We start from the raw sequence: 24,693 nt of genomic DNA, 5'->3' as shown, positions 1-24,693 counted from the left end.
AAAAGGCACAGAAAAATGAATAAGTGAGTTCAACACTATTAACTCATGAATTGATAATGCTCTGTCCATCTTAACACTGCTATGAAGGAGAAGATACTCAAATATAAAAGTTGGCAGGGCACAGTGGCTCATGCTTGTAATTCCAGCACTTTAGGAGGCAGAGGCAGGAGGACTACTTAAAAGCCAGTAGATCGAGACAAACCTGGGCAACATAGTGAGACTCTGTCTCTACAAATAAATGTTTTACAAAGCAAATTAGAGCCAGGCACGGTGGCTCATGCCTGTAATCCCAGCACTTTGGGAGGCCAAGGCGGGTGGATCTCAGTTCAAGACCAGCCTGGGCAACATGGTGAAACGCTGTCTCTACTAAAAATACAAAAATTAACTGGGTGTGGTGGTGCACGTCTGTCACCCCAGTTACTCGGGAGACAGAGGCAGGAGAATTGCTTGAACCGAGGAGGTGGAGGTTGCAGTGAGATGAGATTGCGCCACTGCACTCCAACCTGATTCTCCATCTCAAAAAAAAAAAAAAAAATGCAAATTAGGCGAGGTACTGCCCGCCTATAGTCCTAGCTACTCCAGAGGCTAAGGCGGCAGGATGGCATGAGCCCAAGAGGTCAAGGCTGCCGTGAGCTACCACTGTTCCACCGCAGTCCAGCCTGGGCGACAGAGCGAGACTCTGTCTCAACAACGAACCAATAAATACATAATAAAAAGTAATGGTTAAGCGGAAGATACCTAGGTACACATCACAACAAAATTCTATGAGGTTCTTTCAAAGTGTGCTTAGATAATTAAGGTTTGTCAACATCGTGGCATCCACAATTACCACCATCTCAATCACAAACCTGGAAATTTACCCGTGTAATTAATTCCCACTGCATAACCATGTTTTGTTATTGCTAGATGATGGAATCCACACCAGTATCCAATTCTTTTTCCAAGGCAACGACTTCTGCAAAAAACCGAGATGTGCAGTCTCTCTTGCTAAGTCACCGACCACCTGTACTCTCTCCTCTCAAAACCCCCCAATACCCAGGCAGTGAGTAAGCCCTGGAAGGCAGGATTCGTGTCTGCATCCCACCGCCTCGCACCCCCTTCCGGGGCATCCTCATCGTGTGGCCAGCTCCTGCCTGGAGAAGGACGTGGCCTTTACTTGGGTGTCACCCGGGGACCACTTGGGGGTCCAAGCGGGACAGGCCTCCGAGGTCCCCGCCATGTATGGAGGCCGAAAGGCAGCGTCCCAGGCGAACCGGACAGGGAGTTCCCCCCAGCTCTCCAGGTCACCTCCCGCCGACGGACGGAAAGGCCGGCGCGCACGGGCGTGGTGCGGCGGGGACAGGAGGCAGCCACGGGCGCACCCCAGGGCCAGCACATAATGGGCCGCGGCGGCCGGGCAGGCGTCCACCTGGGACGCCGCCGCACCACGTGGGCCGCAGAGCGCACGGGGCAGGCAGCTGCCCGTGGGCCCAGGGCCGGGCGCGGCGCAGCCAGCGTCCGTGCGTGCGCGCGCGCGCGTGCGCGTGCGTGCGTCCAGGGGATTTGCGATCAGGCGGCGCGACGGACAGCCCCGGCGGCGGGGCGGGGGGAGTTATATTGCGGGGTCCTTCCTCGCTCACCCTGGTTCCTCTCGGAGCGGAGACGGCAAATGGCGGACTTCGACACCTACGACGATCGGGCCTACAGCAGCTTTGGCGGCGGCAGAGGGTGAGGCGGGCGTGCGCGGGCCCCGGCGGGGGCTGCGGGACCGGCGGAGTCGGGGCCGTCAGGGTGGCGGCCGTCCTGCGCTCAGCCGGGGCGGCGGGAGGCGGGGGCCCGCGGAGGCCTAGGAGCGGCGCCTGGAGGGCCGGGGCCTGGAAATGGCGCGCTCGGAGACGGGGCGGCGGCGGCTGGGCTCCCGGGGTCTTGCTTGCGGGGCGGATCCCTTCCACTGCCTCCCGCCAACGACAACGTGTTGGTTTTTGCCCTGCCTTGGCCGCGGCGGCGCCGATGCCCGGAGACGAGCGCCCGCTTCCAGCCCCATCCCCCCTAGGGTAGGACCAGTGTGGGGCTGAGCTGTGGCGCTGGGGTGCGGGCCACACGGCCTGCCCCGCTCCGGTCCCGGCCTCTTTCGCGGCCCTCTGTTGTCTGCCCGCCTTGCAGGCCCCTGGCCCCTTCGCCACGAGGCCGGCCGACTGGGGAAGGTCGGAAGCCAAGAGGGGCGATTCCCTTCCCCTTACGTGTGAGGCAGGGATTTGGCGGCTCTGGCCCGGGGATGGTACGACTCCTTGCGGGCGGGGGGAGACCAAGGAGACAAATCCATCGTAGCTTCTTTGTATTAGTCTTTCTTGGGTCACAGTGCCTTGACAGGTGCTACGTGCTCTTTGGCACAATTTTATTTCTCCCTGGTTTCTCGCTCTGACCTGGAGAAGGAACCGCATTTAGCGTCGTCCTGATTGTTGTCAAATGCAGACAACTATGTATAATTGAAACACTTTGCTTAAAAGAAACATCTTTGAATAGAGAGCTCATGGTGTTTAATTCCAGGACTCTGCACTTTTTTTTATTTTATTTTTTAAATACAAGTTGCCTCGTTAGAATATAGGCTATGAACATCTTGCTGTTTGTCAAGGACACACTTGGGCTTTGTGTTTTCTTGCAGAAAGGATTACTTTCCCAGGATAACACCACAATAATACACACTGAGGTGTTCAGTCTCCTGGGTTGCAGTCCAAAAGTATCTTTGTTTGGTAAAGAATGATCACTTTTAATACCTTGGTTTGGGAACGGCTCAGACAAAAGCTTGTTTCGGGGCAGGAGTGTAGCTAATATTCATGATACTGTAACGTGGAAGTGTGCCGGGGTAGGTGGAGCTATTGTCATTCCAAAGAACATTTTATTTGCTAATAAAAAAAGAAGTAAATGTTGGATGACATGAAATTATCGCCTTTGGGTTAGGTTTCTAGACATCAAATTTGTTCTCAAGTCATTTCGAAATTTAATAACTAGGGTTTTTTTTTTTTTTCCTAGTTCCAAAAAACGTTCACAGAAGTACCCAGAAAAATTCTTCTTAAACAGCGTGGTCAATTTAAGTTTTAGTTGCATTGGGACTACAATAAGGTGACCTTATTAAACTGAGTGTGGGGATTTAAAAAAATTTCCTTCAGACACATTTGCCAGCTCTTCTGGTGTCAAATTTTGACATTTGGGGGTGCCAGGAACAATCAGAAGTAAAATTATATTAAGATGCTATTAAAAAAAATAAAAAATAAAAAATAAAAAAAAGATGCTATTAATTTCAAATCTCCACAGCAGATGAAAATATTAGCCATTTGCCCCAGGTGTACTCCAAAAACTGATAGAGTTTCCTAGGTAGCACTGTGCATCACTTGAACTTCCTAATAGAAAGTCTCTTTACTGTTAAGCATCTTCTATGTCTGAGTTACTTGGAATTTTCTATTTGGCTTCATATTAATGTGAAAGTACATAAAGTATTGCTACTTTCAGAAGTAGTTTTAAAAACTTGTTGGTGAATTTACATATTCATTTATACATGTGTATTCTTTTTTTTTTTTTTTGAGATGGAGTTTCGCTCTTGTTGCCCAAGCTGGAGTGCAATGGTGCGATCTCGGCTCACTGCAACCTCCACCTCCCGGGTTTAAGCGATTCTCCTGCCTCAGCCTCCCAAAGTGCTGGGATTATAGGCATTAGCCACCGCGCCCGGCCTCAATTATTTTAATTATGTCCACATGAACAAATGTCACTGCTTTACAATGCTTAAGCATCATAGAAGATTGCCACCTATGGAAAGCAGTTTTAACACTGCATTGTTTGGTACTTGTGTAGGCACCTTCTCCCTTGTCTAAAATGCCTCAGACAGGCTCGTACATCTCACCTCTAAATTACTTGGGTCACAGGTGAAAGAAATGGTAGGCCTAAAATGAACAGTTATCATCATAAAACATAGTTTGGTAGTTATACATCTTCCTAAGTTTATTTCGTAGTTGTGTTTAATAACCAGTGCAGTTGTCAGGAAACAGTATTGAACCACTGCTTTTTTCCCCCGAGCCTGTAAGGGCATGTCCCCAGCAGCCAGGGAGAGAACCAGGGACTGCATTGTTCAGCAAGCAAATCAAAACAAAATTCCAAATGATCAAGAGTTGATTGTACCAGATCTTGAATGGACTTTGTTTTGCAGTTTGCTAAATTATCTTTTTGAGGTTCCAGTTTCTCATCTGCCATTGGCAGTAAAGTGCAGAGTAATACTGATTTTATATTTCTAATTGCAACAAAGCTATGAGTGCTTAGTGGAAAACCACCGATCCTGAGAATTAGGGTGGAAATTGGAGGTGGCAAGAATTGAGGTGGCTGAAATGGTGCCATCTAAAAACTGGCAAAACTCCAAATTTATTCTTTATCAGGATTCAGTTAGGGAGTTTAGAATTCTTTTTTAAATAGAGATGGGTTTCACTATGTTGCCCAGGCTGGTCTTGAACTCTTGGACTCAAGTGATCCTCCCGCCTCAGCCTCCCAAAGTGTTGGGATTACAGGCATGAGCTACCACGCCCAGCCTAGGAGTTTAGAATTCTAACCTTTGAATCTTTAAACTTAGCATGTCTGTCTAAATTTCTGAGCATATTTTTATCCAAATTTTTTATGGTGGTAAAATATACATAACATAAAATGTGCCACTTTACCCATTTTTCAGTATACATTTCAGGGATATTGAGTGTATTCGTAATGTACAACCATCACCACTATCCAGCTGCTTAACTCTTACAGCTTGTAAAACTAAAACCCTGTCCCCTTTGAATAGTAATTCCCTATTGCCCTCCTTCCCCCAGGTCCCTGGCAACCACCATTCTACTTCCTGTCTCTGAGCATATTTTAAGATTTGTATGTAATAGGAAGGAAAGCAGTGTATAAAAACTACAGCTAGTTTTCACTGATGCTAGGGCCTGTAAAGCTATTGAAAAGCTTATTTTAAAATGCTGTTTACATGTCAAATGTCAAGTCGTTTAGGTTTGTTATCCTTCTTCACTCCAAGTGTTCCATTGCTTAGTTCCAAACCATTATCCTCTATGAAAAGTGTTACCAGAAATATTTGGATTTGCTAAGAGGTCTCTGCATGACGGTTCATGTAAAAGCCCTGGCTTTGGAATAAGGCAGACCAGAGTTTCATCAGTTCAGCCATGTGTTAGTTGTGTGATCTGAAGTAAGTTTCTTCACCTCTCTGAGCCTCGTTTTCCCCACATATGAGTTAGAAACATGTATTTATTTATGAAATAGGCTCTCCTTCTGTCACCCAGGCTGGAGTGCAGTGGCAGGATCATAGCTTAGTGCAGCCTCGACTTCCCAGGCTCAAGCCATCCTCCCACCTCAGCCTCCCAAGTAGCTGGGATTACAGGGTGCGCCACCATGCCCAGCTAATTTTTGTATTTCTTGTAGAGACAGAGTGTCCCTATGTTGCCCAGGCTAGTCTCAAACCCCTGGGCTCAAGGGATCTTCCTGCCTCAGCCTCCCAAGGCTCATTGTGTGAGCCACAGTACCCAGCCTTCAATTTATGTTTCTATTAGAAATTAAGCTTCGTGGCTGGGTGCAGTGGTTCATGCCTGTTATCCCAGCACTTTGGAAGGCCGAAGCAGGCGGATCCCTTGTGGCCAGAAATTTGAGACCACCCTGGCCAACGTGGCAAAACCCCATGTCTACTAAAAATACAAAAAGTAACGGGTGTGGCGGCACATACCTGTAATCCTAGCTACTTGGGAGGCTGAGGCAGGAGAATTGCTTGAACCAGGGAGGCGGAGGTTGCATTGAGCTGAGATGATGCCACTGCACTCCTCCAGCCTGGGCGACAGAGAGAGACTGTCTCCAAAAAAAAAAGAAAAATTAAGCTTAGTGTTCTGGAAAGACTTCACAATTTTAAGGAGTCTCCCTGGAAGCTTAGAACGTACAAAGCAGACTCTGAATGTCTTTCCAGGATCACACTCTGGCTTCCAGCTTCCCCTGGAAGGTTCAGGAGAGTATTTGTCGCCTGGTTGCTTTTACATCATGCTGATTAGACCTGCACACCCAGGCATGAAATGAGTGTGATTGCATCATTTTCACAGAACCTAATGGCAGCTGTATGTACGTCTAAGACTTCTTTTGTGTAAGTCGAATGTTCTTCGAAGTTTCCCCACGTCATGATTTATGTGATTTTCCGTCTTGATCAGGACCTTCTGAAGGAGCTCAAGTATGTGGCTGCTCCACGGTTGATGAGTCTCTGGTTAAGCATGGCCTTCCAGTTCAGGGCTAGGGGGGCCGTCACCTCCCTTTGTTCTGCACATTCTTCCCCTGTCTTTCATGTGTACTCACATTTTTGGAGCCTTCTAAATGTCTGGCTTAATAGAACACAGCTGGATTCTCATACCTGCATCTGTCTCCACTCTTGGAATGTGTTGCTTTGGTTGACTTTTATGGAGCAGCTCAATCCTTGCACAGATAAATAGTTGGAAATGGGAGGAGTAATCAAATAATTCTGGATATTCATATTTGATTCTATACCAAAACTCAATAAGCAGTAGTTTCTATGAAGGTTAGTTGCAATGTGAAACCTAAAACCTTATCAATAAACTCTTCATACTTTTACATTAGAGTTCATCATTTGGCTGGGCGCGGTGGCTCACTCCTGTAACCCCAGGACTTTGGGAGGCCAAGGCGGGCGGATTACCTGAGGTCAGTAGTCTGAGACCAGCCTGGCTAACATGGCAAAGCCCCATCTCTACTAAAAACACAAAAACTAGCTGGGCATGGTGGTGGGCCCCTGTAGTCCCAGCTACTTGGGAGGCTGAAGCCATAGAATCGCTTGAACCTGGGAGGTGGAGTTTGCAGTGAGCCCAGATTGCGCCACTGCACTCCAGCCTGGGCGACAGGGTGAGACTCTGTATCCAAAAAAAAAAAAAAAAGTCACTTTATCTTGTACTCCGACTGGATCCTTTACCAGTGCATACATTTGTAAGGTGTTGGTGATTTGGAAAGGACCTGTTCACTGAGCCAGGCAGAGCCATGCAGATGTTCGAGATGTTGGTACATTTTGTTATACAGTATCAAAGTCACATTCACCATAGATGTTAGAAAAGTCTCTGAGTATTGCAAGACTGTCAGGCTTATGTTGATGGATACAGGTTTTCCGAAACTCTTTTTTGCTTGAAAGCTTAAATTTTACCATTGGCAACAAATACTGTTATTTTGGCCAGGTGCTGTGGCTCATGTCTGTAATCCCAACACTTTGGGAGGCCATGGCAGGAGGATCACTCTAGCCCAGTCTGGACAATATGTCCAGACCTGGTCTTTTCAAAAATAAAATTAGCTGGTGTGGTGGTATATGCCTATAGTCCCACCTACTTGGGAGGCTGAGGCTAGAGGATCACTTGAGTCCTGGAGATTGAGGCTGCAGTGAGCAGTGATTGCACCACAGCACTCAAATCTGGGCAACAGAGCAAGACCCTGTCTCAAAACAAAAAACCCAAAATACTGTTCTTTTACTTCAAGGAACAGACTTAACTTCATTTTTAAAAAACTTAGTACCCATGTCTGAATTAACCATAGTTTGTTCTATAGAAAGAACAGCTAGTTCAGCTTGTAGCTCAAGTGCTTTTCCTGCAGCAGCCATCATGCTTGTGTATGCAGCAGAAGTGCTTTGCGTGTTTCATAACATAGGGTATTAAAAAGTGGGTCACGATTCATTTTTACTGCTGTACCAAGGATATTCCTAATTGAAGCTGTGATTTTTCTTCCTATTTTAAATACTTCAAGTGCATGGTGGGAAAGCATGAGTAATGTAGTTTGGTGCCCCTGCCTTCGTTTGTATTAACACAAAGACCTGTTGTGAGATCAGTATAGGTCTTTGCTTTATAAATGTGGAATATTGTGAACCATTCTGTGAACCATATTTTAAGGCATCAGCACACTGGAGCCTATGAAGAAGAAGGTGATAGTGGGGATGGCCAGGCTCTGAAACTTCATCTTAGGAGGAAGGGCTGAGCAGCTTCAGTGAGGACCTTCGAAAGAAGCCTCAGCAGCAGTGATACAGCAGCTCTTAAGTCTCTGGGACTGCTGAGTGGAAGAAAGGTGTGGCCCTCCAGGTCAGAATAGGACCAAAGGATTACATCTTGGCCTTCAGAGACTGCACAAATGTAAAGAACTGCTGCTTGAGCTAAATAATTGTTTTTTAATAGAGACAGGGTCTCCCTTTGTTGCCTAAGCTGGTCTTGAACTAGCCTCAAGGGATACTCCTGCCTTGACCTCCTAAAGTGCTGGGATTGCAAGCATGAGCCACCACGCCCAGCCTCAACCATTTTTAAGTGTACAATTTAGTGGCATGGAGTACCTTCATAGTGTTGTGTAACCATTGCCACTATCTAGTTCCAGAACCTTTTCATAATCCAAACAGAAACTCTATACCCACTAAACAACTCCATTCCTTTCCCAGTTTTAACCTCATAAACATTTTGGCTATTTCTGTTACATCTATCTTCCCTACTTTTGGGTGGAGGTGTGGGCTAGGATAATTTAAGGCTAATCCTAGTCACCTATCCTTCTAAAATAGTTCTTATTTTTTTAAATTTTAATCCTCATCTTTGTGTTGGTAAATATTACATACTTTAGAGCAATTTTTGTTTCAATTTTTATGGCTACCGTAGTAGATGTATCTTATATATTCTTTCTTTGTTTTTTTTTTGTTTTTTGTTTTGTTTTGTTTTCTGAGGCAGAGTTTTGCTCTTGTTGCCCAGGCTGGAATGCAGTGGCACTATCTCGGCTCACCACAACCTCCGCCTCCTGGGTTCAAGCGATTCTCCTGCCTCAGCCTCCCGAGTAGCTGGGATTACAGGCATGTGCCACCACACCTGGCAAATTTTGTATTTTTAGCAGAGATAGAGCAGAAACAGAGGGTTTCTACATGTTGGTCAGGCTGGTCTCGAACTCCCGACCTCAGGTAATCTGCCTGCCTTGGTAATCTCCCAAAGTGCTGGGATTACAGGTGTGAGCCACTGAGCTCGGCCTTTTTTTTTGAGATGGAGTCTCACTCTGCCTCCCAGGCTAGAGCTCAGTGGCGCGATCTCAGCTCACTGCAGTCTCCGCCACCACCCCTCAGCCTCCCGAGTAGCTGGGATTACAGGCACCTGCCACTGTGCCCAGCTGATTTTTGTACTGTTAGTAGAGATGGGGTTTCACCATGTTGGCCAGGTTGGTCTTGAACTCCTGACCTTGTGATTCATCCGCTTCAGCCTCCCAAAGTGCTGGGATTATAGGCATGAGCCACCACACCCGGCCTCTTACATACTTTTCATACTTGAGTATGTTTCTAACAGATAAGGGCTTTTTTTTTTTTCTTTAACCAACAGTTTTTCCAGTACCCAGTGTTCAGTTTTTCCCAGTTTTTGCGAAGATGACTTTGTATAGTTGGATTGTTTGAATATGCAGAACATTACAGAAAAATGTAGAAAATTTAGAACACGAACCAAAGCATAATATAGTGACCTGTATACCCATTACCTACTCTTTAAGTGACCACTCTTCTCTATACTACTATGGTTTATAATAGGTAGTATAAATGGTATTTATCAAAGGCTTGACCTTTGAAAGCTTAACCATTTTTGATGATTGTCAAAAACCCAAATGTTACCTGTTTGTAGATACGGGGTTTTGCCATGTTCCCCACGCTGGTCTCAAACTCCTGAGCTCAAGTGATCTCCCCACCTTGGCCTCCCGAAGTGCCGGGATTGCAGGTGTGAGCCATGGCGTCCGGCCAGTCATTTTCTTTGGTTTACACTACTTTACCCTTCTGGGCCCTACTTTCCCCAAATGAGAGCTAGAAACTCCTCTGTTGGGAGGTTTAAATGAGATGTGTCTCATAATTTGGAGGCATAGTCTTGCCCTGTCGCCCAGGCTGGAGTGCAGTTGCTCAATCACAGCCTCCCAAAGTGCTGGGACTACAGGCCAGAGCCACATGCCCATGCCCAGCCTTGAGCACTCAACTTTCTGTTGCATCTACTTACTGGATACATCCCTACCCTCATAACATCTACTCTTTACATTGGCTTCTTTTTATAGTTACCCTCTCTCAGTCTCCTTTGACACCTACAGATCTTTTCTGGCTCACCCTAAGGGTTCAGTATTGGCCCCATCTGCCATCTGGAAGTGGAGTCCCACTTCTGTTGCTCTCTGCTGTGCCGCATATCCTGGCTCCCAACTGCTCCACCCTGGTGAAACTGTTCTCATTGCTATCTTCCGGATTTTCTGCAGTCCTTTGCTTGTGACATGATTTCTCCTTTCCAAATTATCAGCTCCTTGAGGGCAGAAACCGAGTCTTAGGTTTGTGCCTTCTCTACATTCTCTCCACCCTTCATAGACATGCAGATACGTGGTTGATTTGAGTAAGGAAAAGTGATTTGCCTGTCAAGGATTTTAGTCACACTTGGAGCCGAAAGTAGGATTTCCTAAATTACTGAGGCTGTAATTGACTACTTTAATCTTTCATAATCAATAGACTGTCCCTAATGGGCAGTAGAAAGGACACTGCTCAGTAGTGGCAGGGAGTTTGCAGCACAGACCTTGACTTCAGGTGTCCTGAATTGGCACGCTCTGCTGATCTGTTCCTGTTCTACACGCACTCCTGCCAGCCCAGTGTAGCCTCAGGCCTGTTGGGTCTACCCAGGAGCATGGCAGAATTATTGTTAAACTTTTATATAGCACTTGGTACTTAGGAAATGTTTTTATGGTCAGTTTTAAACTTATAAAATCAAGATTGAAATATAAAATAACAGACAAGAAAACATAGGTACAGACGTAATTTGGCAGAGGTCCTACATCAAGCTAGCTAAGGTGTCAGGTGAACCTGTTCTCCCGTGTGTTGTTATTGATCTGTGTAGGAATGTACTGAATTTCACGAAACACAGCTTATTTATTTAGGTAGTAGTCCCCCAAACTTGAATCTAGTGAAAGGTGGCAGACATTTTAGCTCAGAGTCTTCTGACATTTGATTTTGTAAATGAATCGGTGGGTAACAGATCTGTGTCATCCTATGTGATGTGATGTGATGTCATCCTATGTGATGTGTACTCTGGGGTACTCACATCCTATGTGATGTGTCTCAAGTGACTGTCACACAGTGGACACTTTACCAGTGCTAGCTTGAATGAGGTCTACCTCCATGGCCCACCCCTGCTGCCCCCTAGTGATTTCATTGAATGGGATGAAAAGGTAAAAAGTGCTTAAGACCTGTAGAAGGGACTACATCAGGTAGGGTATGGGAATATTTAGGACTACTTTGGTAATTATTGAAAAGTCTAGAGTATTAAGCCACTGGTGGTTTTGTGAGGCACGAGTGAGTTGAACAGTTTGGTGGGCTTTGGTGTATCTTTGCTCCAGAATTATATCACCAGTTAGCTGTTAGGTGCTGCCATTTGGTAACGTGCCAACTTTTCAAAAATGGTTTGCCCCAAACTAGATTTTTCTATCTTCTGCAAAGCCAGAGCCACCTTCCTGTCCTAGTGCATTTTTAGCAGTGCCCCGTCATCTTACTGGCATTCACCTGGGCTTCCTGTGCTCAATCAAGGGTCAAGTCTGGCCTGATCTCAGTTCCACAGTTCCTCTACTCTGTAAGTTCGAGCACAATTAGCAAGCCTTTGCACCTCCATTTTCCTTACTTAGCAACTACATCAAACACCCGAGAGTTTATCATCTCTCTTCATCCTCACCCTCCTTTTTAGTTTTTATGTATATGTTACACATTCATACACACAAACATACCTGCATATATACATGTGTTTTATACGCCCCACACAACTGTGAGCTGCTTACATACAAGACAGTCTTTTAACATCATTACGCATCACTAGATGTTTAATGTTGAGTAATGAATTTAAAGTGTTTTTAACATTGACCCTCCATTTTTATGGTTTTCCACATGTTTATACTGTATCTTGTTTTTTGTTTGTTTGGTTTTGTTGTTGTTTTTTGTGCTTTTTTGTGTTTTTTTGTTTTTGTTTTTTTGAGATGGAGTCTCGCTCTGTAGCCCAGGCTGAAGCGCAGTGACACAGTCTCAGCTCACTGCAAGCTCCACCTCAGCCTCTGAAGTAGCTGGGATTACAAGTGTGTGCTACCACACCTGGCTAGTTTTTGTATTTTTAGTAGAGACGGAGTTTTACCATGTTGGCCAGGCTGGTCTTGAACTTGGCCTCAAGTGATCCACCCACCTTGACCTCCCGAAGTGCTGGGATTACAGGTATGAGCCACTGCGCCCCGCCTTTTTGTTGTTGTTGTTGTTTCTTCAGTTGGAGACAGTCTCCTTCTGTCACCCAGGCTGGAGTGCAGTGGTGCCATCACAGTTCACTGCAGCAACAACCTCCTGGGCTCAGGTGATCCTCCCACCTCAGCCTCCCAGGTAGCTTGGGACTACAAGTGTGGACCATCACTCCCGGCTAATTTTTTGTATTTTTTATAGAGATGGGGTCTTACTGTGTTGCCCAGGCTGGTCTTGAACTCCTGGCTTTAAGTGATCCTCCCGCCTCAGCCTCCCAAACTGTTGGGATTACAGGCATGAGCCACTGGGCCCGGCTTTATACTGTAACTCATATATTTATTATCCAGTCCTAAATAGTATCTTACTGAAAATATTTTAGGATTTATGGTTTCGGAGATATCAGCGATAGAGTACTATTGGCAAAGGTTATTGAAATGCAAAGTAAGTCACATTTACTAGGCCCGGAAAGATGGGAGAAGTGGGCAGGTAGGATGCAATTCACTTGTAAACCTATTTTCTGGTGGTCTTAGAACAGAACGTGGAACTTCCTATTGGAAAGTACCGGAATTGTGAATTATGAAACTTAAAAGCTTTTTTTTTTTTTAACCATCAAAGAATCATCACAGCTTGGTTGACCCTTCTACTTTAGAAAAATGCTTTAATGAATAATATTTGTCTGCAAGACACCTGGAATTTATCTTCAGGAAGAAGTGGAATTTCCGTTGTGTTTCTGGCAGTATGTAGATGAAAGACCAGGTTGCTCTCTAAGATGGATGTTAATATTTTCCCTGCAAAGAGGGTGACTTTGGGCAGGTCTTGGGTTGTTGTGAAGGATCTCATTTATTTGAACGCATTTCCCGTTTAGAAAAAAAAAATGCAGTTGGCTGCCAGCATGGTATTCTTGGAGCAAACAGGAAATGGGTTAAATGTCTGTTTCAAAAAAATCACCCCCTTAATTTTTTTTTCCTCCTGAGTTTTCCAAACGTTTTATTTTGGAAATTTTCAAATCTACAATAAGGTTGAAATAATGGTACAGTTGGATGACGCTAGTGGATGCAGAAGTGACTATTCTGCCTTGTTTGCTGAATCCTTGCTGTATACCAGCACACATGCCCTTTATGCTGACCTGCTTGAAGACAAATGTTGGCCGTCTTGGCACTTCACTTCTAACGACTTTAAGTCATTCCTGGGGCATTCTTATGGCAAATATCGTTTTAATATAATAATCTATTTATACTATATTCTGATGTCTTTTTTTTTTTTTTTGAGATGGACTCTCGCTCTGTCGCCCAGGCTGGAGTGCAATGGCGTGATCTCGGCTCACTACAACCTCCACCTCCTGGGTTCAAGCGATTCTCCTGCCTCAGCCTGCCCAGCAGCTGGGATTACAGGCATGCACCACCACACCAAGCTAATTTTGTATTTTTAGTAGAGACGGGGTTTTACCACGTAGGTCAGGCTGATCTTGAACTCCTGACCTCAAGTGATCCACCCACCTCGGCCTCCCAAAATGCTGTATTAGGATTAACTCAGTTTTACAAATAAAATAAAGCTTAGAGAAGTTGAATAACTTCTCAAGGTCATATGCTAGTAAGTGACAGAGGCTAGATTTAAACCAATACCTATGCAGAGTAAACGACGCTTGATACAGCTGAGAAGATGACATCGAGGTTGAAATGGATTGGTAATGCACGCCATGTATTTGAGGACCCTGTGAAGTATTGCACGAGAGTGTTAGGTACGTCAGTACTTGCTGTGTGACATCTAAAATTTTTATTAGGACATTCTTAAGCCCATAATCAGGCAACAAGGAGAAATTATTTATTTATTTTTATTTATTTATTTATTTATTTATTTATTTATTTTTTGAGACGGAGTCTCAGTCTGTCGCGTGAGCTGAAGTGCAGTGGCGCGATCTTGGCTCACTGCAGCCTTCGTTTCCCAGGTTCAAGCGGTAGGAGAAATAATTCTATTATGTATGAATGTGTTAAACGTAAACAACTTCAGTAATCCTTCTTCTGAATACAACATTACTTCTAGACTGTCCATTTCTGTATTTCTTAGAACCATGGTGTGTGAAGGAGGGTACTTGCTTAGGTTTTAGGATGTAAATACTGCAGATACAGATTCTGAGTGAATAGGAGAGAAGCAGTTGTCTTAGGAAGGTATGTTACGTTTGGGCTGGGCATGGTGGCTCACACCTGTAATCCCAGCACTTTGGGAGGGTGAGGCAGGCAGACCACCTGAGGTCAGAAGTTGGAGACCAGCCTGGCCAACATGGTGAAACCCTGTTTCTACTAAAAATACACAAATTAGCCAGGTGTGGTGGCACATGCCTGTAATCTCAGCATCCTTAGGAGGCTGAGACAGGAGAATCTCTTGAACCCGGGAAGCAGAGGTTCCAGTGAGCCAAGATTGTGCCACTGCACTCCAGCCTGGGTGACAGAGTGACAGTCTGTCTCAAAAAATTTTTCTTTTCCTTTTTTTTTGTTTCTCCAGCCATTCTCTGTAACAGTCTTGTGGTACATCGAGCAGAGTGCCTCACCTGGGGCGCTGGCGGCGTAGCTCAGCGGAAGACCGCTTTACTTGTTTTGCTTATTCCACTCTGGGCACACTTGAATCCTGTTTGTCTCCCCTCCTAGGTCCCGCGGCAGTGCTGGTGGCCATGGTTCCCGTAGCCAGAAGGAGTTGCCCACAGAGCCCCCCTACACAGCATACGTAGGAAATCTACCTTTCAATACGGTTCAGGGCGACATAGATGCTATCTTTAAGGATCTCAGCATAAGGAGTGTACGGCTAGTCAGAGACAAAGACACAGATAAATTTAAAGGTGAGTTTGGGGGATTCTTATTGTATATTACTGTAAAGTGTAGGGGAGGATGGGAAGGGGTTCTAAATAAAAATAGATTTGTGAACCAGAGGCTGTAATCAAGAAAGTGTTTTAAACATTTGCCTGGTCTAAGTGGCCGAAAGAAACATAACTCTTCAACTCATAGGTCTTCAGTTCACTTAGGGGAAAATGTTTTGTACACAGTGTAGTTCATAGAAATACATGGCATATGCCCAGGTTTGTGAGCCTGACCTCTACAGCAGTCCTGTCTGCCAGTAAAGGAGTTCCCCAGGAGAGAGAGGAATAGAGCCGAGGACTCTTAGGCACATTCCTCCTGGAATGACTCGTAGATTTTCCTTGGTAGTTAATCCAGTAATCATATGATACTGTCATCCAGTAATCATAAAACCCAGAAGAGAAGCAGCCAGTGCTGTCAGTATGCATTTGTAAATTTGGAGAGTGTGCTTGGGAGGGCTGGCTGAGATTTCAGATGTGGTGTCTATAGGTCGTGTGTCTGCAGGGTGCGGGAGCAAAGAGCAGGAAGAAGAAGGGATCCGAGCAGCATTCTCCTGCCTGCAGGGCTTCCTGAAGGAAGTGTGCCTGCTGTGTAAGTGCACGATGCTAGGTCCCAGGATGTTTGGCCCGCATAATCCACCCAAAAGCACATCTGTGACAAGTATGGGGTAACTTGGGGCGGGGATTTGTGCCAGCAGTCGAGAAGGCCTTGCTGACCTGGGTGGTTTTGTGTGTCGGTGGCACTCTTACTCTTTTTGACTTCAGAATCTGAAGCCACATGTAGTGTGTAATCAAACAGTGAAAACAAATATATCAGTTACACTTGTGAAGTAAGCTCCAGGAAGCATTAGGAACTAAACTTTGGGTTGGAGTGTGTGGGTGAGCCTAGCCTTTGGGCTGGGTCAGTCGCCGCAGGCTTTGGAGTTTGGCTCATAAAGGACCATCTTCACTTGAGCAGCTCTAGAAGATGAGATTGGGCGTCTGTTGCTTCTGTGAAGTTGGGGGTAGTTTTCTCCATTATTCTCAACATTGAATCCACTTAGGGAGGAAACCTGGGGGGACATCCCTCCAGCCAAGGCAGTATGTTCTTAACACACAGTTGGTAAACAGGGAAAGTTTGGACTCAGGCCTTTAGAGCACTTGCGGTCTAGTGGGCTTCAAAGATGAAGTGTGATTATTAAGTTATTATACACAGAGCAAGGATGCTGGGGGAGAGGGGATGCAGGGTGCAGTGCCAGCATCTGGGGAGTAATGAACTAGATTTAGACTCCAGACAGCAAGGAAGGGGCAATGTCAGACCCCTGGCATCAGGGACACAGGTTGTCAGTAACAGGTACTTGGACCCAGGCTGCCTGTCTTTTAATTAACATTCAGAGAAGAATGCCCTGATTGCCGAGGATATATTTTCAGCTTTGTGAAGCAAATTTTATGTCAGTTACCTGAGTAGTAAGTTAAATCGGCACTTTAAGCCTCTTTCTTCAGAGCATTTTAGGTACCAAGTTTGAAATCTACGAAATCTAATCCTCACTTAAATAGTCATTCAGAAGTCAGAAGAGCTCTGCAGATGGCCTGAGAAAGGTTTGAATATTATGGTTAAAACATTCAAGAAGAAAGCTTTCTAGAAACGCAGCTGCTATTTCACTGCATGTTCAGTTAGCATTTTCTGACTGATAAAATAGAATTGAGAGGGAGGAATGCCAGTCAGGGTTCTATCTATTGAAAGGCTCTCCTAGTCTGCCATCATCTAGACAACAGAATGGTAGTTGTGACGTGGAGAATTAGTATGAATAGGATCTTCCCACATCTTTAACCCAGAATTACTTGAGGAAATCGGGGTCTTCTTTTCTTTTCCAGGATTCTGCTATGTAGAATTCGATGAAGTGGATTCCCTTAAGGAAGCCTTGACATACGATGGTGCAGTAAGTATCCTCAGGTTTTCTCTGTCATAGCAATTGAGATTGTTTTCTTTGCCAATACTTACACTATTTTCCCTTTATCATTAGCTGTTGGGCGATCGGTCACTTCGTGTGGACATTGCAGAAGGCAGAAAACAAGATAAAGGTGGCTTTGGATTCAGAAAAGGTGGACCAGATGACAGAGGTGATTGGTTCTTCTAAAGCTGAACATCATAAAGATTTGCAGTATGCCTACCAATTCCAACTCGTGAACGTTCCTAGTAGAACTCGATTATCTCATAGGTGTGATAGGTTCTCGTGAGCTCTTAAAAGTTTGCGTAAAATCCTAGAAAGAGTGGCTGATGCTTCTGCAAGCCTGGCGTTTTTTGTTTTCTGTTGGAAGCAAAAGCTCTTAAAATGATTTCATTGAACCTTCCATCACATGAGTTGTATGTCTTCCAAATGAATTTTTCCATGTTTGCGCAGCAAGGTAATGACATGACCTCAACTTTATCTTTTTTGTGTATCCTCAGGAATGGGTAGCTCTCGAGAATCTAGAGGTGGATGGGATTCCCGGGATGACTTCAATTCTGGCATCAGTATTTAAAGTATCACCACTTAATTTTTCCTAGGAGCCTTGCTGCTGTTCTCTGTTTCTTACGAGTAGCCCGCCTGGCCGGACTACTTATTTAGTTCCTTTAACAAATACAACTCTCCTGCAAGGTGCCCAGGCATGCAAGTAAGCCTCTGTTAGAGCCTGTGGGGGCAGGACTTGAGCCCCATGCACCTTGTGTGGTCACCTTTGTTAGCCTGCAGCTCCTTGGATGTGCACGGGCCTGGGTCCTTGAGCTCGCTCAGCAGTCTTTCTCAGACTCTAGCCCAGGGAAACTCCTCTGTGGTTTTGTGTATGGCACCAAGAGAAGTACTGTTCCTTCTGGAAAACATAGGATAGAGGTTTGGGTTCTTACATGGTGAAAGGTAGTCCTGATGGCCCTTTTTTTTCTTGGAGGATTGTGGGGAGGTCCAGTCCCTTGATGGTGGACATGATGCACTTCGCCGTTCTCTTTCTTAGCCAACCCAGGCAGACCAGCTGGTGGTATACAACAAAGCATCAGTCCACACGCCAGGCCTCTGCCCTGCAGGGTGATTTTAAGCATTTTTTTCATCTTTACTTTCTGTTTTTAAATTACAAAAGTATAATTTTTTATATATGCACATGATAAAAACTTCAGTTGTAACACAGAAAGGTAGGAAGAGAAAAATTTGTTTTCTTTCCCGCAAACTTGGGATGTGCTGTCATGCTGTGCTGTATAGAACGTCAGCACCCTCCCCCCATCAAAACAAAACCGGTGTAAAGTAGTGGGTAAGTATGGGAGGGACTGGTGCATGCTGTCTTGTGAGTCTGAGATTTTTAAAAACTCAGCTTTGGCTGAACAGGTGACGACTACCTGTTGAATAATATAGTTCTTAGAAGTCCTGTAGCCAGTCAGAAATGAGCTTATTCATAAAAGTGCAGTATGGTGAAGTCAATCTGTAATTTTATGTATAAGCTAATCTCTGATTGAAACATGCAGCAGCTGTCTTCTTAGAGCCAACCAGCAGCTCAGGGAACGGCCTTTCCCCTGCCAGTTTGGTATTCGCAGGTGTTATAGAAGTTGCCCACATACTAACGTCTTTCTACCCTTGGCTTAGCTTGGCCACTGGCGCTCAAGCAGAGACACAGTGAACACGGCCATGGCCTGGCCGCCACCAGTTCTGGTGGGAACTGCAGTGTTTTGGTGACATCTCAAACCCGATGTGGGTTCACTCGATGGAGTAATGGCTAATTTGATACTTTATACGTTATTTGCGAGAGTAGATCTTTTTTACTTTTTAATAGGATGGTGCTATTTTTTTTAATGATACCTGCTCATGTAAAAAACAAAATAGAGCAACAGAAAAGTACCAAGAAAGCAAAAACATTTCATCATCAGAAATAGCCAGTGTTAAACTAAGCTTTGTAAAGAAAACTCTGAAGATTCTCATGAATAGTTTGCTTCCTAGAAACCCACCAACAGATTTTTTGTTGTTGTTTTTTTTGAGACGGAGTCTTGCTCTGTTGCCCAGGCTGGAGTGCAGTGGTGTGATCTCGGCTCACTGCAAGCTCTGCCTCCTGGGTTCATGCCATTCTCCTGCCTCAGCCTTCCAAGTAGCTGGGACTACAGGCACCCACCACCACGCCCGGCTAATTTTTTGTATTTTTAGCAGAGACGGGGTTTCATCATGTTAGCCAGGGTGGTCTCGATCTCCTGACCTCGTGATCCACCTGCCTCGGCCTCCCAAAGTGCTGGGATTACAGGCGTGAGCCACCGCGCCCGGCCCCCACCAACAGATTTGATGAGACATCCTTGTTCATCTGCTTCACCAGCGTGGTGTGAGCTATTTGTTTCATGCTAGACATTGGTGGTCGAAATCATTTAATCTCATAGTAAAGGGTGTAAATTTACTTTGTACTCACGTGGAAAGGTACACTTCACAGTTTAGTTTGGGGGAAACGTGAAGTTAAATGTTTTAATACTAACTAGGCTTGTTCACTGAACTGTGTAATGTGGGTAAAATACTTTGTAAAGGACCTTATACTCGACTACATGCCTCCCAGTGTATTTCCCCTAAAGCAGTGCTCCTATTGGTCTAAATCTGTTCAGACTTGCTTTCATTATGTGGTTTGTTAAAATTGATTATTTAACTCAGTCTCTGAACTGGGTGTGAGATCCTTGATTGGTTTCCAAAACCCTTGCCACCTTTAAAGAATAGAAATCGGCCCCCACCACGGGTGATGCAGTCAGCGCTCATCATTGGAGGTGGTTCTGTGGAGTTGCTAGAACACTGAATGAGCCCGTGCGGTGCTGCTCCTGTGTGCCACAGATCACAACATTTTCGTCAGCTGATCATACCTAACATTGCTTTATATGACTTTTTTTTTTTTTTTTTGAGACGGAGGCTCACTCTGTTGCCCAGGCTGGAGTGCAATGGCATGATTTCGGTTCACTGCAACCTCCGCCTCCAGGGTTCAAGCGATTCTCCTGCCTCAGCCTCCCAAGTAGCTGGGATTACAGGCGCACACCACCACACCCAGCTAATTTTTATATTTTTAGTAGAGACGGGGGTCTCTCCATGTTGGTCAGGCTGGTCTCGAACTCCCAGCCTCAGGTGATCCACCCACCTCTGCCTCCCAGAGTGCTGGGATTACAGGCGTGAGCCACCACACCCAGCCTATGTGACCTTGATTTTAAAGACGCCTCATTTAATGTTAGTGTTGACTCATTTAATAGTGTTAACATTGAACTCAGGGCCAGCTGTAGTAAGTAGTCTGTGGTGCCATCATTTCAGCCTGTTAGAAAGCTCATCCCACACCGGTTTTGTCTGTAAGACACCTGACAGCCAGCCTGCACTTAAGAACAGCAGACAGCACTTCACACTGCATCTGGGGCCACTTCAGACAGCGATGTCACCAGAAAAAGCCCAAAGGGCAAAACACCCGACACTCATCGTGAAAAGACTTGACAGCTAATAACTGAAACAGGCAGAGCATTATCGTTTTCTGCCTCAGCTGGGATCGTCGCATCTGTGCAGGTCCAGGACTGACTGGAGAAATGCTGCTGGTATCTAGCTTGGGATTACACATGAATTTTAGCGACTGGGTGGATTTGCAAATATGGGATCTGTGGATAATGAGGATGACTGTATAGTGCATACCGCGGGCTCTGAGGGTTCTTCTCAAAGACAAGCTCCCTGAAAGCTTGGAGCCTTGGCACCACTCTTGCAGAGAGTAGCAGTGGCACCCCGTGAGTGCGCAACCAACAGCAGCAAGCTCATTTGTTTAATTATGGTTTAACTTCTTTTCGCCAGTTTTTTTTTTTTTTTCCTTGAGACAGAGTCTCACTTCATCACCCAGGCTGAAGTGTAATGGCACGATCTTGGCTCACTGCACCCTCTACCTTTCAGGTTCGAGCGATTATCCTGCCTCAGCCTCATGAGTAGCTGGAACCCCAGGCGTGCGCCACCATGCCCAGCTAATTTTTGTGTTTTTTGTAGAGAGTGAGTCTCACTGTGTTGCCCAGTCTGGTCCTGAACTCCTATACTCACCTCCCACCTCGGCCTCCCAAAGTGCTGGGATTACAGACGTGAACCAGTCTTTTTACCAAATTTTAACATCAGTAGGTTATACAGTTAAAGTTTAGCTTTCACTGAAGTACAAGCCTGAAGGCCCCTTAAGACCATTGAGAAAATACTCTTTCCTCCTACACACCAGTGGGAATTCAGAATTTCTAAATGAGATGCAGTTTACTTCTGCCAAGAGCCCACTTAGCAGGCACACAAATGAATGGGGAAAGAACGCTTTGCCCCCACAGGAGGCGCCGGTGGGGGTGAGGCGCTGTGCTCTCTGCTCATGCCCCTCTGTGTAGGGCATGGCCAATTTCGGATAACTGCTTTGTTTACCACACAGGTGCTTTGCTTGTAGAATGGCCCACACCTAAAACGCAGCCAAAACAGGAAAATTGGGACTTTGTATTTTTATTTTGTCTTCATATAGCTTTTTCTTGTGATTTTTGTGTTCTGAGTTGTAAATACTTCTAAATTTCAGGTTTATCTTTTAAAATAGCTGTATAGATTTCTATTAGAAAATAGAGTTCAACCTGCTTTGAGGCTTTCTTGTTTTGCTTAAGCCGTATTAAAATACAGTTTCGTGGTATTAATATTTTTCTACTTTTCATGCAAGCTGAGCATGTAAACGGCTCGTTTGTTTGCTCTCCTAAGATCTTGATTCCTTTTTCTTTGGGAAGTCTGTTAGCGCTGTCATTACTCCACACATTGGCATTTGGACCCACTTTTAACACACTTTATTTTGGAGAGACTTCAGATAGTGGACAAACTAAAGAATTTAAAATTAAACTCAAACAATTCCCAGAACATTATTCTATAAGCAGCTTGGAGACGATAGTTCGAAAAGTAATTCAGTGTCCTGTTTCTTCCTCAGGCTTCAGGGATGACTTCTTAGGGGGCAGGGGAGGTAGTCGCCCAGGCGACCGGCGAACAGGCCCCCCCATGGGCAGCCGCTTCAGAGATGGCCCTCCCCTCCGTGGATCCAACATGGATTTCAGAGAACCCACAGAAGGTACGGGCTCATGTGTCAGTGGAGGGCATCTTGTCCTGATGGGATGATCATGGCCGGTTCATACCCCGTGGGGACTTGGCGTTCCTACGGCACACAGAGTTGTCGGCATAGATCCCCACGTTCTCCGGAATAGCAAGTTCACCTTGGTCATTAGAGCATCTGCTGATGGGGTAGCAGGCCAGGTGAATTTTAGAAAGTGGGCTGGTTTGCTGACAGCAACATCAGCATGGTCGTTTTGCTGGATGTGGAATGGGATCCACACTCTGACAAACTCTGCTTTTTCTCCCCCAGAGGAAAGAGCACAGAGACCACGACTCCAGCTTAAACCTCGAACAGTCGCGACGCCCCTCAATCAAGTAGCCAATCCCAACTCTGCTATCTTCGGGGGTGCCAGGCCTAGAGAGGAAGTCGTTCAGAAGGAGCAAGAATGAGCCTGCGGTTGGGAGGGAATGGGGCGTGGGGGGTTAGAGCAGGACCACAGCCTGGTGAGTCCCCGGGCAGCCGTCCTGCAGCCGCCACTCCTGCGCCTGCCATTGGCCTCCTCACAGCGGAAACACAGCTTGTGAGTGCATGTCAGCTGTTAACAAGTGGTTTTTAGTACATTCTGGGCTTTGCTGTATCTATCTAGTGCCTGTTTGTGCGTTTTTTTCTTTCTTCCGCTGCTTCCCCATTTTCCTTCTGTCCTTTTTCTCCTGCTCCTTGTTTTCCCAGCAGCACATGGGGTTCCTCGGAGGAGCAGAGGTGGCCGCCTTGGGGGGGCGTTTGGGCTGTGGTGCTGCGTCATTTTTCCTTTGCTTTCTCTTTACTTTAGACATTGGCCCAACTCCAGGCGTTTCCTTTCATTCCCTCAGTGCTTCTCTTCTGACCTGCATGTTGAGTTCTGTATTGCTGGGGCTTCCAACAAAAACCAGAGTCACTGACAGAGGGAACGGCAGAGACCTTGTTGGTATTCAGCTGTGATGGATATAGAGAATCGGAGGCACCTTGTTTTCACAACTAGGATAAAAATATCTGCAGGGTCCTTTCCATTCCTATTTAGAGGGAGTCCTGGCTCCATGACCCCCTCCCGAGTGGACTGTCCAAGCAGATAGGCTCACACGAGAAACAGTGAGGCTGAAAGGGGGGGCCATGGAAGAGCGGTGGGGAGTCCACGGAGAAGATGCAGTGAATGCTTGCATGCATTCACACGTGTGTGTGTCCCAGCTAGTTCACTCCTTTCGCCGTGCGTGGTGGAGGCTCGCCTCTCTGGCCGGGTGCAGGTTACGGCCAGTGGGTTTCTTTTCTGCTGGGCCAAGGCGCTTTGGGGGTGGAGGGGGTGGTGCTGGCGCTGCACTGGGCTGACTGCGGCGCTGACGCGGCGTTTCCCCCCATCCCTGTTGCCTGTGTGTTGTGTGGATCTGTTCCTAGTATAGGCAACATAATGAGATACTGTGCTTCCCACCTCCCCTTCAGTTCAGAGCCAAAATGGGTCTAGAATCTGGCACTTTACTCATTTCCTTTGATAAATTGTACTATGCAGAGCTGTCAGGAACCTTCAGATAGCAGTAGAGGACTGCAGCTGTCTAGGTCTGCGGCCACATCTTGGGGACACACTGGATTGTTCCCATGTGCAGGGTTCAGCACTTATGTGGGAGTGCTAGGGGTTAGGCTTTTGAGCTTGAACGCCTGCGTGTGAACAGATGAAAAATCCTTCAGTACCCAAGTCCCAGTCTGTCCTATGGGGAGCAGTTTGGGGGCGGCCGGCAGCAGGAGCCTGGGAAAGAGGCCCTCGCCAGGTGATGGCAGGGCCAGGGTGGCCTGGGGCACCCAGCGGAATGTGCTTAGTATTTGGTCACCAGCCGTCATCCTGGGCTTTTCCTACTGTGTCTTGTTACAAGGCCTCAGCAATCCACAGAACTCTCTCTCCTTCCTTCCACCTGTCAGCTTCTCTGCTTCTGAGATAAGAACCATTTGTGTAACACCAACACTTAACTTCAGAAAGACATGCATTATGTGGTGTAATCAAACCCGATGCTTTCAGATGACCTACTTACATCTTCAATGTGGATAAGATAAAGAACAAAACACATGCATCTAAACTGCTGGGCAATCCAGTTGACTTTTAAATGTAAGAATGGAATTCCAAACACTTAACACATTCAGCTATATGACAGAAAGTAAATCTATGGATATGGTATTTTGTGAATGATCTTTTAAATAAAAGAAAACCTTACGTAATATTTAATGCTTGCCTTTATTTTTGAGTTCTTTTTAGCTGCTCATGGAGTGTAGCAATTTTAAATTTGGGAAGCACCATTGAAATGGAAGAGTCTTCCTGTCATTTTAATTCTGGGATGAGTGAAGTTATTTTAAAAGCTGGTGATGATTAGAAATAGGATGCCAATTTTTTCCCCTCACTTGCTAAAAATGTCCTCTTCCCAACCAGGCAGAAACCTTGAAAGTCTGGCTGTTTTTGGTTAGGTAAAGGAACATTTTTTTCCCAAGATGGAAGAAATCAAGCATTTACACAACATGTGGCTTCTTTTAACAACTG

At 45.7% G+C, this 24,693-nt stretch overlaps 1 protein-coding gene across 1 annotated transcript; it reads left to right on the top strand.

Moving 5' to 3' along the window:
* On the top strand, nucleotides 1-24,384 carry EIF4H (eukaryotic translation initiation factor 4H). Its single transcript, XM_034951441.3, has 6 exons — nucleotides 1-1,707; nucleotides 14,908-15,095; nucleotides 16,965-17,029; nucleotides 17,114-17,210; nucleotides 22,023-22,160; nucleotides 22,452-24,384. The coding sequence occupies exons 1-6, from the start codon at nucleotides 1,379-1,381 to the stop codon at nucleotides 22,589-22,591; spliced, it is 957 nt and encodes a 318-aa protein (XP_034807332.2). The 5' UTR covers nucleotides 1-1,378; the 3' UTR covers nucleotides 22,592-24,384.
* The last annotated feature ends 309 nt before the right edge of the window (nucleotides 24,385-24,693 follow it).

Source organism: Pan paniscus, chromosome 6 (assembly GCF_029289425.2).
Source record: "Pan paniscus chromosome 6, NHGRI_mPanPan1-v2.0_pri, whole genome shotgun sequence".
Classification (NCBI taxonomy): domain Eukaryota; kingdom Metazoa; phylum Chordata; class Mammalia; order Primates; family Hominidae; genus Pan; species Pan paniscus.
The sequence above is the reverse complement of the archived record's forward strand: the minus strand, read 5'-3'. Positions and strand labels throughout refer to the sequence as shown.